The following is a 12229-nucleotide window of genomic DNA, read 5'->3' as shown; positions in this document are numbered from 1 at the left end:
TGCATTAGACATCAAAAGCAACGTAAGTGCCCTAACCAGTTTGGCTCAGTGGAGAGAGCATCGGCCTGCGGATTGAAAGGTCCCAGGGTCGAGGCATGGTCAAGGGCATGTACCTTGGTTGCAGGCCCATACCCAATAGGAGGTGTGCAGGAGGCAGCTGATCGATGTTTCTAACTCTATCCCTCTCCCTTCCTCTCTGTAAAAAAATCAATAAAATATATATTTTTCTAAAAAGCAACGAAAGTGAATACCTCCAAGTCCTAGAAACTATCATTCAAAACCGTGCTCAGGCGACAAATTTATTCAATCCCTAAAGATGGGTCCAAAGTGTCTCCTCTAAAACATCAGCTCCTGGGAGAAACCGTACCACACACAACCGAGCCCACAGCAGCTGTCCACACCCACCGACCACCAGGCACCAGCAGCTCCTCAGTGTCTCGTTTCACTGTCCCGACCACGGCGAGGAGCTGACTAGGGGACACGGGACACAGCCTGCATGAGGCGGAGCCAAGGGCCTGACTAGAGCCCCCGCATCAAGCACAGTGCTGCCTCCTGACGACAGACCCTCAGGACAGGACTGCTGGGGCTGCCAACCCACCTCCGGAAGTATCTTCAGGAAAAGGAGAAACTAGTTTTGTTGCTCCTATTCCTCCTACTTGGCTCCAAATCACGTTTGGACGCCTCCCATCACAGTGGCCCCCAGGAAGCAGGTCTGTATCCTGACACTGTTCCCTCTCCACTCCCTAAGTTCCAGCCACAGAAGGCACAGCTGGTCCGGGACCAGGGGCTCCCCAGAGGTGGGGGAGCAGCTTCCCGGGCCCTCAGAAGCCCATGCGCGGCTTCTTCCGGTGTGGCTGAGAGCCAGAGAGGACGCGCACCTGCTGCCTGGAGGGGGTGGCCCAGATGCTGGAGGTCTGGGAGGAGGGCGCAGTGGCACCTTCTGGGGTGTCCCTGTGGGGTGGCAGCTCAGCTGTGCAGTCCCGGAGGGTCCGCTGTCTGGAGGGGGTGGCCCGGGTACTGGAGGTCTGGGAGAGGGACGCGGAGGCACTTTCTGGAGTATTCCCTTGAAGAGGTAGCTTGGCCATATAGTCCCGAAGGGTCTGCTGCCGCTCTGAGGGGATACCCTGGGCCCACAGATCCTGGGTCAGCTCCTGGGAGGGCAAGGTCACTGGGGACCGAGGCCTTGACACAGGGGACGTCCAGTCTGGGCTGTGAGGGGGGCTGGTGGCACCTGAGAGGTCCAGGTGGCCGCTGAGCGAGGAGAAGGTATTGGACAGCTGCATCCGCCGCTTGTGCCGCTTTGGCTGCCTCCCGGGCCCCGAGGTCCTGTCCTGCTGCTGCTCCCACCAGGCAGCCATCGGGCCTTCCCAGGCTGCCTCCAATCGCTCACTGAGTTCATCCTTGGGGCCGGGCTCGGGGCCCGGCGGTGGCTCTGCTGTGGGAAGTGAGCCCAGGTCCCTCTGCTGCAGGAGCCGCCCTTGGGCCATGGCCGCCCGGAGACTCTCTGGCACTTTCCCTTCAACCTTCTGCTGCTCCTTGAAGCTCAGCAGACGGCGGTGGGAAAAGGTGGGTGCGGTCCACACAGGGGGAGCCGGTGGCACCTCCAGAAGGGCCTTCAGCCACCTGCGGCAGCAAGCAGTGGCCTGGGGGCTCCAGGAAGCCGTGGAGGCATGGCAGTTGGGCCCGGGGTCACTGGGAGGCCTGGGGTCTTCTCGGAGGTGGAGGCGCTGGTGGAAAACATCTCCAGCCGCTGAGAGTTGGAAGAGCGACAGGACTGGTGTGGGGGAAGAAGATAGGATGGTGGCGGCCAGACCTGAAGACAGAAATGACACTGAGTCCAAGGCTGGGAGGGGTGCAGCCCCCCAAACTCACTCCCTCAGCCCAGCACACCTATGGTTGGCGCTTGTAGACGTTCCTGCAGCTGCCACTGACTCCTGGGCTCCAGCAGAGGGAATGCAGAAAGGGAGTCGCTCCTGGAGGGGAGAGACTGGGGGTGCCCTGCCAGCCGTGGTGTGGAGGCCCCCTCCCCTGGAAGAAGGACAGGCAGCTGAGGTCCTGTCCAGGCTCCAGCCCTGCCCGTCTTCCACGCGCCTCCTGCCCCCACTGGACCTCACCTGTGATGTGCAGCAGCTGCAGCTGCCCGCCCTGGCCTCCGAGGAGCAGCGGCCTCGCACAGCCAGGGCGGGGTGGAGGCAGCAGCTGGGCCAGCAGGGGAGCCGAAGGGAGGCTGTGGTCCCACTTCAGCACGGGCACCAACGGGAGGCGTTCATCCATCAGGTAGAGTGAGAACTGGAGGCAAGAGCAGAAACGAGACAGAAGGGACATAACTGAGATGGAGAAGAGGGTCTGATGTGGCCCCATGTGGCTCTCAGGATGAGTGCAAACCCCCAAGTGGTCATGCACTGTGCCAGGCCCTGACCACCTCTCCACCTTCATGTGCCCAGACCCACACAGGAGTATTTCCCAAGTGGGCAGCACCATCTTTCATCCTGATGGCACAGCTGGGAGAAGGGAGCTCAGGAGAGGTGTGGACAGAAACCCACCCAGCTTTCACTCAGCCTTCTCCTGACTCACCAGACCCTGGAACCTATGCTTGACACACCTACTAACGCCCTGTGTGTGTGTGTGTGTGTGTGTGTATGGAGGAGGGCGGGGGCGGCATGTAGTGTGGTGGGGGCCAGACCCTCGGGAACCCTCAGACCACCTTCTCTTTCCTGAACACACGGGGAAGTGTCCAGCATTGCAAAGACTGCTCTCCACTCCATGCCTTTCCTCCTCACCTGGCCCATCTCCACCAGCACCTCAAAGCCCTGCTCAGTTGTCACTCCGGGAGGCTGTACCCACCCGCTAGTTAGCATGTTTCAGCCAGAGACTCATTAGGGTTTTGTGATTCTTATTTCACCTGAAGTTAGCTGTCCCAGGACCCTCTCTAGGGGCTGGCTGAGACAGTGCACAAGGGACAGGAGGGGGAAGGTGGCACTCACCTGGGTACAAATGAGATGGAGTGTGGGCTGCAGAGAATCGGGGCCGCACTCCCCCAGGTACTGGGTTAGCAGGACACGTTCCCCTTTCTGGCATGATGCTTCTGCACCCACACGGAAAAGCAGCAAACCACAGCCTGGCGGGCCCTGGGAGAAAGCCAGGTCAGCCCTCCCACAGTCCGAGGTTTAGGGCACCTCCAGTCTATTGGATTCCCTGGCCCTGGGAGGCCCCATGCTAGCCCCCACCCCATGGATCTGCCCTATCCCACTGCTGAGCCTGGGACAATCCCCCAGCCCTCACCTGAGTGTCGATAATTTTCACTCCAGTGCGGTCACCCACAGTCAGAACCCGAGGGTGGGCGGTGAAGTCTGCCCAGCGCCAAGGAGACGGGTCCCGAAACACAAGGGTCTCAGGATCCTTATAGATTTGCTGAAGCCTTGGGGAGACATGGGTGGGGAGATGAGCAGATGGGGTTGGGAGCAGATGTGGGGCACCCTGGCCCTGAGTCCAGGACATATTGTGTGAGAAGTATGGGTTGCAGTTCAGGGGGAGCTGTGTGTGGGGTGGAAGGTTTTTGGGGAATGGGACATTACCCGTCATGGGGTGTCCACAGACAGACGGCTCCTGAACGGCTGCAGACAACCAGCTCCCCGGGCAGGTGAGGGCTACAGGGCATAAGTGTGATTAGTGCTATGCCACCCCCTTCTCCCATGCCTATCTCTTTGCCAACCAGCCCAATTCAGCCCCTACCTGAGGTTGATCCCCGTGGCCCCCTTCTCAACCTTTAGCACCTGGAGCGGGGCTGGCCGCCCCTGCCTGCTGACCTTCCACAGGGCACAGTGGTAGTCAGAACGGACAGCCAGCAGAGCTGAGGGGGGATGGAGAGGGTCAGGGTCAGGCAGCAGGTCAGCGGGCAGGGAAGTAGCTAAGGGTCTTACATTCTCCCTGCACGGCGCAGGTCACCACCTGCCGGACAGGTCCTCGGAGCTGAATGTGGCCGGGGTTCCCAAGGGTCCGAGGGTCACTGCCTGGGGTCAGACGCACCTCTTGGAAATCTGGGCCTCACGCTAAGGATAAGTGCTATGAGCTTGGGTCACTGAGGGCCCCCCAACTCCTTGCCCTTCCCCTGGACCATGCCAAGAGCGCCTCCTCCACTAGAGGGAGCTGGCTGGGATCCTGCCCAGCAAGAAAGGATACACAGCTTGTCCAAGGCACCTCCTGCAGGGTAGACCAGCTGCCTGATCCGGGGCGTCCTTCCGGGCAGCCAGGCCAATGCGCCTCCGGTGAAAGCATCGTCTAGGAGCAGCTGCTCCCACCGCATCGCCAGCTCCTCATATAGCAGCTCTCCCAGGAGGTTTGACACTGACTTGCCCAGGATCGGGTCCCCGAGGATGGAGAACCGGCGCTGTCGGTGGCTGAAGTAAGCCCAGGGACACCTGAGGACAAGAGGATGGCAGGAGGATCGGGCTGTAGCAGTGATGAGGAGGACGGGGTACCATCCCCAGAGAAGTCAGGTGCAGTAGACACATTTTTAATCTAACCTAGAATTTCTTCCTGTACGAACCAACCCACCCTGTTCCTGTGCCCCGACCACTCGAGTACTCCATCACCCCGGCCATAGTGATTGGCTCACAGATGGGCACGACAGCCAAGCCAACCAGCAACACCCTTCCTGGGACATCTAATGGTGCCTCAGGAAAAGTCACTGGCTCTTTCCTTGGAATCATAAGCCATCTTGCTGCACTTGGAAACTGCCTAGGAATTAAGCCAGGCAGAGGCAAGTGGATGAGAAAATAAAGAGACAAAGCCCTGTTTCAAACATTATTTAAAACTTTGGATGCAGCCATGCCTGCAGCCCATGAATTTAAATTCCCATATCCCCTTAGGCTAGTGGAATTGGGAGTTTTGTATGAGTATCATGGCTCATGACTGCATAGGTTGGGGAGCAATTGTGATGGAGACTTGGATCCATCCATGTCTAGTACCTTCCACATCCCCACCACCAGCTAGGTCTACCCACCCCATCCTTTCTCACTAGCCACTTGCCCCCAGGGCTGGTGTCCACCGAGGTCCTCAAGTATCCTCTTCACACTGACCACTGTCTTCTTCTTAGAGTAGCTCTGCATGGAAAGGCCTTGTCAAGCTTGCACCCTAGGGCTCCCCCTGATGTGAGATGTGAAATGGAAGCCCCTCTCCTGGCCGACCAGGGTTACTCACCCGTGCTCCCTCCAGTTTGAAATTCTCCAGCATCAGCTTCCCCAGGGAGGCAAAGGCTATGTCACCATGGTCCCACAGGAACCGGCTGAACTGAGGGAGGAGAGGACACCAGGTCATTAAGCACAGCTCCAGCCACACAGCACTGTCCACTGTGGGGCCACTCACCTGTTCAGTAACGTCCAGCACAGCCTGGGGCTGTCTCCGGAACTTGGGAGCTCCCCGGAAAAGCAGGTCCTGGGCAGTCAGGCCAGGGTCCCAGGGATCTGAGAGAAGAGTAAGGTTGGGGAAGGGGTCAGTCCTGGGGACTGGGAAGAGCCCAGAAGTGGGGCCACGTGTCCCAGGTGACTGGAGGTACCCAAGGACCCTGGAGGTGGAGGGCATTAGCAGGGAGAGGGAAGGCCTTAGGGAGGAGGGAGGAATGGAGGACAGAAGCAACAGGGGAGCAGCTTGGGAGAGGGCCCCCAAGGACCAAAATCCTTACCTGGACCAGGAGGCAGCAAGGGAAGGGGCCCAGGGGTGTCCGGCTCCCAGAGCAGGCCCTTGGCCAAGTGTGGTGCTCCACTCTGCAGAAACGCGACCATGACAACAACATAGCAGTGAGTGCACTCCCAGGACAGGCACTGTCGCCAGCACTTGTCTTTTATTAACACATCCAATCCTCATAAAGAGCCTGCTGAGCTGGTACGATGGTCATCATCGCTTTACTGATAAAGAAATGGAGGCACAGGGAGGCGGTCGCTTGTCCCAGGCCTTGTTGAGAGTGTGGCATCTGGCACAGCCTGACAGCCAGTAAAGAGAAGGGCTGGGTTTGAACCCAAAAAGCCTGACTACAGTCTGCCTTTGACTTCCAGGCTGCACTGGCTCTCAAAGGAGCTCCCTGCACCATTACTGGCTGACCTGAATCCTATCTGGTTCTCATTTCCACTCAGGACATCTCATGGACTTAGTTCGGACACCCGCAGGCCACCCCATTTCCCACTGCAGAGCTGGGGATGGCTCAGCTCAAACACACAGGGGATGGAAGAGTTGACAAGCCTTGACCAGGAATCAAACCGGCAACCTTTAGGTGCACGAGACGATGCCCAACCAACTGAGCCACACTGGTCAGGGTGCCTAGTGGTTTTAATATAATACTTATTATCTGGCAACAGGATACCAGGTAATAAGTGCTATTATTTGACTTAAGCCCTTCCTCATCGAGAGTCTCACTGGACCCTCCCTAGGCCCCCACAATCCCTTAATTTTCATACCCACTTGCTTCTGCCTGGAGTGAGCCTTGGCCAGCCTGTCTCCAAGTAGCAGCCAGGTGGTTTCGGCTTCCAGGGAAAGAGCTGCTGCCCTTCCTGTCCCAGAAGGTCTCCCCTCCCCCCCGCCTCATCCCCACTGTGCTGTCTCAGTGTATTTTTGGTTTCGCTCAAAGCTATTATCACACTTTGTAATGACTTTGTCCTGTGGACTGCTCACTTTTCTTTTCACACTCAATCCAACCCTAAGTTCCACTGGGGCAGGGAGAACATCCGACTTATTCATGTTGGATTCCCAGGGCCTAATGAGGTACCTGGCACATTGTAGGAGCTGTTCAATGAGTATTTGTCGAGCAAATAGGGGGAGAGTTGGGGAGAGAGGTAGGAAAGAGCAAGCCGACAGCTCCTGCTCAGTAAACCCTCTGCAGATGGCAGGTCATCCCATGGACCCCAGAGGAGGGGATTCTGGCTCAGCCTGAGTCTTGCTGACCACTCTATACTCCTGCCAACTGGTGTAAGTGGCAGAAGACAGGCCAAGTGAAGGCACCCACCCAGAGCCGCCAGGCCTCTCCCACCTCCTCACCTTGGAGCTCTGGGGCACGGACTCGGGCAGGGTCAGGGCATCTCTCCAGCTGCACATGAAGGACGTATCAGGGACATCGCTCAGACCAAGGGGGCCGGTCATAAACAACGTGGGGCGGAGGGAGCTGGGGAAGTCCATCCTGGAAGACTCTGGTCTTCTCAAAGGCCTGAATCTGACCGACGGCCTCCAGGGTTCCTGGGAGAGTGAGTGAAAAGGTTGCCAGTTTGATTCCTGGTCAAGGGCACATACCTGGGTTGCGGGCTTCATCCCTGGTCGGGGGCATGCAAGAGGCAGCTCTCACATTATCGATGTTTCTCTCCCTCCCCCTTCCTCTCGTTAAAAATCAACAAACTATTCTTTAAAAAATAAAACCAACTAACCAACCATGAGGGAGGGGATGGCAATGGACCAAGGGTGTGATTTTAGCCATGGTAGCTAGGAAAAGCCTTGTTGAGAGGGTGGCATTTGGCACAGCCTGCACAAAATGAGGGAGAGAACCTCAACTAGGAAGACGGTTCCTGGCAGAATAAATAGCAAGTGCAAAAGTCCTGGGGCAGGAAGTGTTTGAGAAATAACTAGGAGGCCATAGAATGAACAAGAAGAGTGGTAGGGGATGAAGTCAGACAGGTGGCGAGGAGTCAACTTCTATCATTGCTGTTAGGTTTTATAATTACATATTTGTAGACTACCCACGCCCTATACGTACTCAATCTATACTCTTACTACTAACTCAAGTTCCCCAAAGCCAGGGGCTGAGACTTATTTCTCTGTCAAACACAGTTCCTTCCAGAAAATGCACTACGTGTTGAATAAAAATAAGCTTAGTGAAAGAGCTATGCTTAAATACAAAATGCTCTAGAAGTATAAGTAGCCACGTCATCCCTCTTTTTTTAATTAACATCTATATTAATAAAAGGGAAATATGCTTTGACCAGACGTCTTCTTCTGGACGTCCTTCTGGACAAAGCCATGGTGGCGGGGGCCGAGGCAGAGGTGGTTAGGGGCGACCAGGCCGGCAGTTAGGGGCCAGCGGTCCTGGATTGTGAAAGGGATGTCCCTCGAGGGGTCCCAGATTGGAGAGGGTGCAGGCCGGGCTGAGGGACCTCCCCTCCCCCATGCACGAATTTCGTGCACTGGGCCTCTAGGAAAAAATAATAGCAGTGTTCCCTTACTGACTACAAATATCTGCCAGACATGGCACTACATATTTTATTCTTCTATTTGCCCTATTTTGGAGTTCAGGAAACTGAGGCTCAGGAAAGAGCCACTTGCCTGAGGCCAACAGCTTGATCCCCCAACAAATTCAAAGTTCAGGTTCTGCACTGCTACTCTCAGGTGCATCCAAAAGCAAACCCTAGCCATGGAGTCTTAGTAAGCACAGAACTTTCCCCTTGCAACTGCCACTGCACATTATCAGTTTATCCTGTAAGCTCCGTGCATCCGTGTATCCTTATGACCATGCAAAATACCCGTCACAGTAAATACTTGTCAAATGAATGAACATGTCTCTCTGGCATGTCAGCCTCACTCTAATGTGGCTTATATGTACCCTCTTATCGCTTCCACTCGACTGCAAGCTCTCTGAGGGCCAGAACCGTATCAGATTCATTCCTGAGTTGCTGGTGCCTGGCTGCTGTTGTCATTCTCTTTTCCAAACCCAGAGCTCGCAGTGGCAGGAACCAAAGATGTGCTCAGTGAGTCCTTGTAAAAAAAAACAAAAAAAACACTGGCTTCCATAGGACTGACTGTACCAACCGCAAGTTAAGGAGCAACCAAGCCTCCGGGGGATGGCTGCACCCCTGACAATCCAGCACACACACCAAGCCTCTAGCTCGTCTCTAGTTCCGGGCTCCAGTCACACCGCCCTCCTCTCGGTTCTCCCTCACCAGGCTTTTCACCTCGGGGCCTGTGCACACTCTCTCTCTGCTCCGAATGAGTGCCAGGCCCTTCCCACCCACCTACAAATCCCTACTCACCCTTAGGTCTCAAGTCAGGAATCCTCTCCCGGTTCCCCCAACCCTACCCTCCCGCAACCCTGCATGCTTCCCCCGGAACACGCTGGCTATGGGCAACTGCACATTTAAAGATGAGGCTGCTTGATTAAAAGCTGCTCCAACAGTCCCCATGGGAAAGGGACCTACTTAGCCCCAGCGCCTTGGCATCTGCTACCTGGCAGCAATCAGTACAAGTGAGCTGCGGGAACCAATCCAGGAATAAACGAACGAGAGGAGCAAGGGGCCTAACCGCTTCAAACAAGCCCAGGCGGTCGGAGGGCGTCGGGGAGCCCACGACTCAGAAAAGCCCCCGGACGAGGCAGCCTCGCTTCCCCACCTCACCGCGGCTCGCAGGTCCCTTCAGACTCCAAGGCCGCATCGCTGCCCCGCGGGAGGCGGCAAAAAGGGAGCCCGTCGCAGGGGATGGGTGAGGGGATCCGGACGGCCCCTCCTCTCACAGCCCTACTCGGCCGGTCCTCCCCACCCGCCCCTCCCCCTCCCCCTCCCCCTCCTCCAGGCCAGCGCTGTCTACCGGCTGCTGCCACGCCTTCCACCTGTAGGGCGCAGAGCCGGAGGCTCATAACCCACCCTGCAGAAGCCGGCTGACTCGTCCCGAAGCCGCACCGCTCCCGGCGGCGGGCCCGCGCGGAGGGGACCGAGCTCTCCGGACCCCCTCTCCCTGCCGTCCCGGCGGCGTGCGGACTCACGTGGCCCAGACCATGCCGTGCTCGTCGGGGAAATGGGCTTCCACGTGACGCTCGCCCGAGCCTCGTGACACAAAGGAGCCCAAAAGCGGCACCGTTGCTCGGGCAACCTTCTCAGGATGAGACTCACAGCAGCTCTGAATGGTCTTCCGGGCCGGGCCGGAAGCGCTCCCTTCGAGGCAGAAAGTCCCGCCTCCCAGCCTGGCCCCACGAGCGCCCTAGAGCGCCACCTCCCGGGTGGAGGGGGAATGGCGTGCCGGCAGTGCCCTGGGCAGTAGAAATACCTAATCTTAAATCCCAACAGTGAAGGCCATTCCACCTCTGCTTAACTGACCTCCTATTCCTCAGGATTCTTGTGAGTATTAAGTTGGTTCACTCAAAAAACACTTACTAAGCACCTACTATGAGCCAGGCACTGGATTACTCCGTAGGAATCTTAATGATTGTCCTTATACCCTATGAAGCAGGCTTTAGGGAAGTCATTTGGAGTCAATGGAATAAGCTCAGTCTGCATCTCCATGGTTTTGGTGAAAATGTAGTGGAAGGATATTTAAACTTGTGACTAAAAATTTTTTTGACATATAGTTTTTCAAAAATTTGCAGGTATGTATACAGAAATATTGAAGGCTATTTTTATTAGTTTCCTTTTGCTTCTGTAACAAATTACCACAAGTTTAGTGGCTTAAAACAATACAATACTGTACAGTTCTGGAGGTCAGAAGCCTGAAATGGGTCTCACTGGGCTAAAATCAAGGTGTCAGCATGGCTGTGTTCCTTGCTGGAGGCTCCAGGGTAGAATCTGTTCTTTTGCCTTTTCCAGCTTCTGCACGCTGCCTGCATTCCTTGGTTCATAGCCCCCATCCACATCTTCAAAGCCAGCAATGGCCAGTTGAGGCTTTTTCATGATGCCATCTCTGATTTGGACTCATGTCTCCTTCTCCCCATTTAAGGACCCTGGTGATTACATTGGACCTACCTAGATAATTGAATAATTTCTTTATCTTAAACTCAGTCTATTAGAAACCTTAATTCCATCTGCAAGCTTAATCCCCCCTTGCTATATAATATAATGTTTATAGGCTGTGGGGATTAGGCCCTGGACATCTTTGAGGAACCAGTATTTTATTTACCATTCTTATAAGATACCCATCCAGCTTCTGCACTGGGAGGCCCAATCCATTTCTTCCCTTCCTCCTTTTCTTTCTCTAAACAAGCTGTTATGTCTCCTTCTGTTACTTATATATACTTAACATGCAAAAGTGCACAAGTCTTAAGTGTACAGCTCATTGAGTTTTTACATACATAATAAACCCATGTAACCACCACCCAGCTCAAGATAGAGAGCATTTCCACTACTACAGAAAATTCCCTGGGGCCACGTCCCAGTCAATAGCCCCTTCAAGAAGTGACCTCGATTCTGACTTTTATCACCATAGATTAATTTTGTTTCAAGAAATTAATATAAATACAATCATGCAGAAGTTATTCTTTTTTACTCTCGCTTTTTTAAAAAATATATTTTATTGATTTTTTACAGAGAGGAAGGGAGAGAGAGAGAGAGTTAGAAACATCGATGAGAGAGAAACATCGATCAGCCGCCTCCTGCACATCCCCCATTGGGGATGTGCCCGCAACACAGGTACATGCCCTTGACCGGAATCGAACCTGGGACCTTTCAGTCCGCAGGCCGACGCTCTATCCACTGAGCCAAACCGGTTTTGGCCTGGCTTTTTTTTTTTTTTTTCATTCAACATGCCAATGAGATTTACCCAAGTCTGGCATACAATGATATTTTGTTTCTTTTTTTTTTTTTAATTACTGCCATTGTATGAATATATTGCCATTCATGCAATTTCCCATTGGTGATGTTTCTGGGTTTGGAAACTGTTCAAATCTTTTTGGGTAGCCATTATTCCATTTCTGAATACCTGCTGTGCTGGTGTCCTATCTCCTAGGCCTAATTCTTCACTCTGAAACCCATCCCAAAACCAGAATTGTTCTTCCTGGTACCAATCCCTGAACTAGGAGGTTGAATCTACCCAGCCCCCGACCCCTGCTCTCCCCAAGTCATACATTCCTGGTTCCACCAGGAACTGTTTCTCATATGCCCCAGTGTCCACACGGCCACAATCCACAATCCTGTTAGCACTGTCAGTCCCAAAGGTAGCAATCCACAGTAACAATGCGACAAGTCTTACAGACTGCGAACCGAATTATCGGTACTGTTTTCCCATTCACTGGGGCCTGTAAGACTCAGTTAAATTTTTGGCTCCTTTCAAGCAATGGTGTTGCAACACAGCAGGCCGTATGTAAATTGTCTTCATCCCTAATTCCACCTTATTTTTGTTATTTCTCCTTCACCCCTAATCCCTCATCTTAAAGGATGACTGCCTATGGCATTTTTATGAGCCAACTCAAAATCCCTTTTGCAGGAAAAAAGGGTAAGGTACCAAATGTTTAATTTTGGCCAGAGAATACTTAGGTACGGTTGGCTTTAGGAAGGCG

At 54.4% G+C, this 12229-nt stretch overlaps 1 protein-coding gene across 9 annotated transcripts; it reads right to left on the bottom strand.

The window, feature by feature from the left end:
• Window positions 1-285: 285 nt before the first annotated feature.
• TAF1C (TATA-box binding protein associated factor, RNA polymerase I subunit C) lies at window positions 286-9882 on the bottom strand. 9 transcript variants are annotated; one of them, XM_059667205.1, is made up of 15 exons: window positions 9609-9882; window positions 7027-7221; window positions 5681-5762; window positions 5365-5462; window positions 5200-5289; window positions 5029-5102; window positions 4180-4418; window positions 3921-4037; window positions 3733-3850; window positions 3576-3647; window positions 3283-3418; window positions 2985-3128; window positions 2115-2289; window positions 1891-2028; window positions 286-1813 (listed from the first exon to the last, which is right to left on the bottom strand). In XM_059667205.1, the coding sequence occupies exons 2-15, from the start codon at window positions 7162-7164 to the stop codon at window positions 822-824; spliced, it is 2613 nt and encodes an 870-aa protein (XP_059523188.1). In that variant the 5' UTR covers window positions 7165-7221; window positions 9609-9882; the 3' UTR covers window positions 286-821. The 9 variants fall into 9 exon arrangements, with proteins under 9 accessions (XP_059523188.1, XP_059523186.1, XP_059523187.1 ...); XM_059667203.1 differs by having other exon boundaries at window positions 9728-9882; XM_059667204.1 differs by having other exon boundaries at window positions 5200-5462.
• Window positions 9883-12229: the final 2347 nt, after the last annotated feature.

Source organism: Myotis daubentonii, chromosome 15 (assembly GCF_963259705.1).
Source record: "Myotis daubentonii chromosome 15, mMyoDau2.1, whole genome shotgun sequence".
Lineage (NCBI taxonomy): Eukaryota > Metazoa > Chordata > Mammalia > Chiroptera > Vespertilionidae > Myotis > Myotis daubentonii.
The sequence above is the reverse complement of the archived record's forward strand: the minus strand, read 5'-3'. Positions and strand labels throughout refer to the sequence as shown.

What these genes read in the sequence shown, in the direction of transcription:
- TAF1C (XM_059667204.1), bottom strand. Translation starts at nt 7,164, where the DNA reads ATGGACTTCCCCAGCTCCCTCCGCCCCACGTTGTTTATGACCGGCCCC. An exon ending in CTGTGGACACCCCATGACGG is followed by an intron (nt 3,419 to 3,575) that starts GTAATGTCCCAT and finishes TGTCTCCCCAAG; the next exon opens with GCTTCAGCAAATCTATAAGG. An exon ending in GCAGCTGCTGCACATCACAG is followed by an intron (nt 2,029 to 2,114) that starts GTGAGGTCCAGT and finishes TCCTTCTTCCAG; the next exon opens with GGGAGGGGGCCTCCACACCA.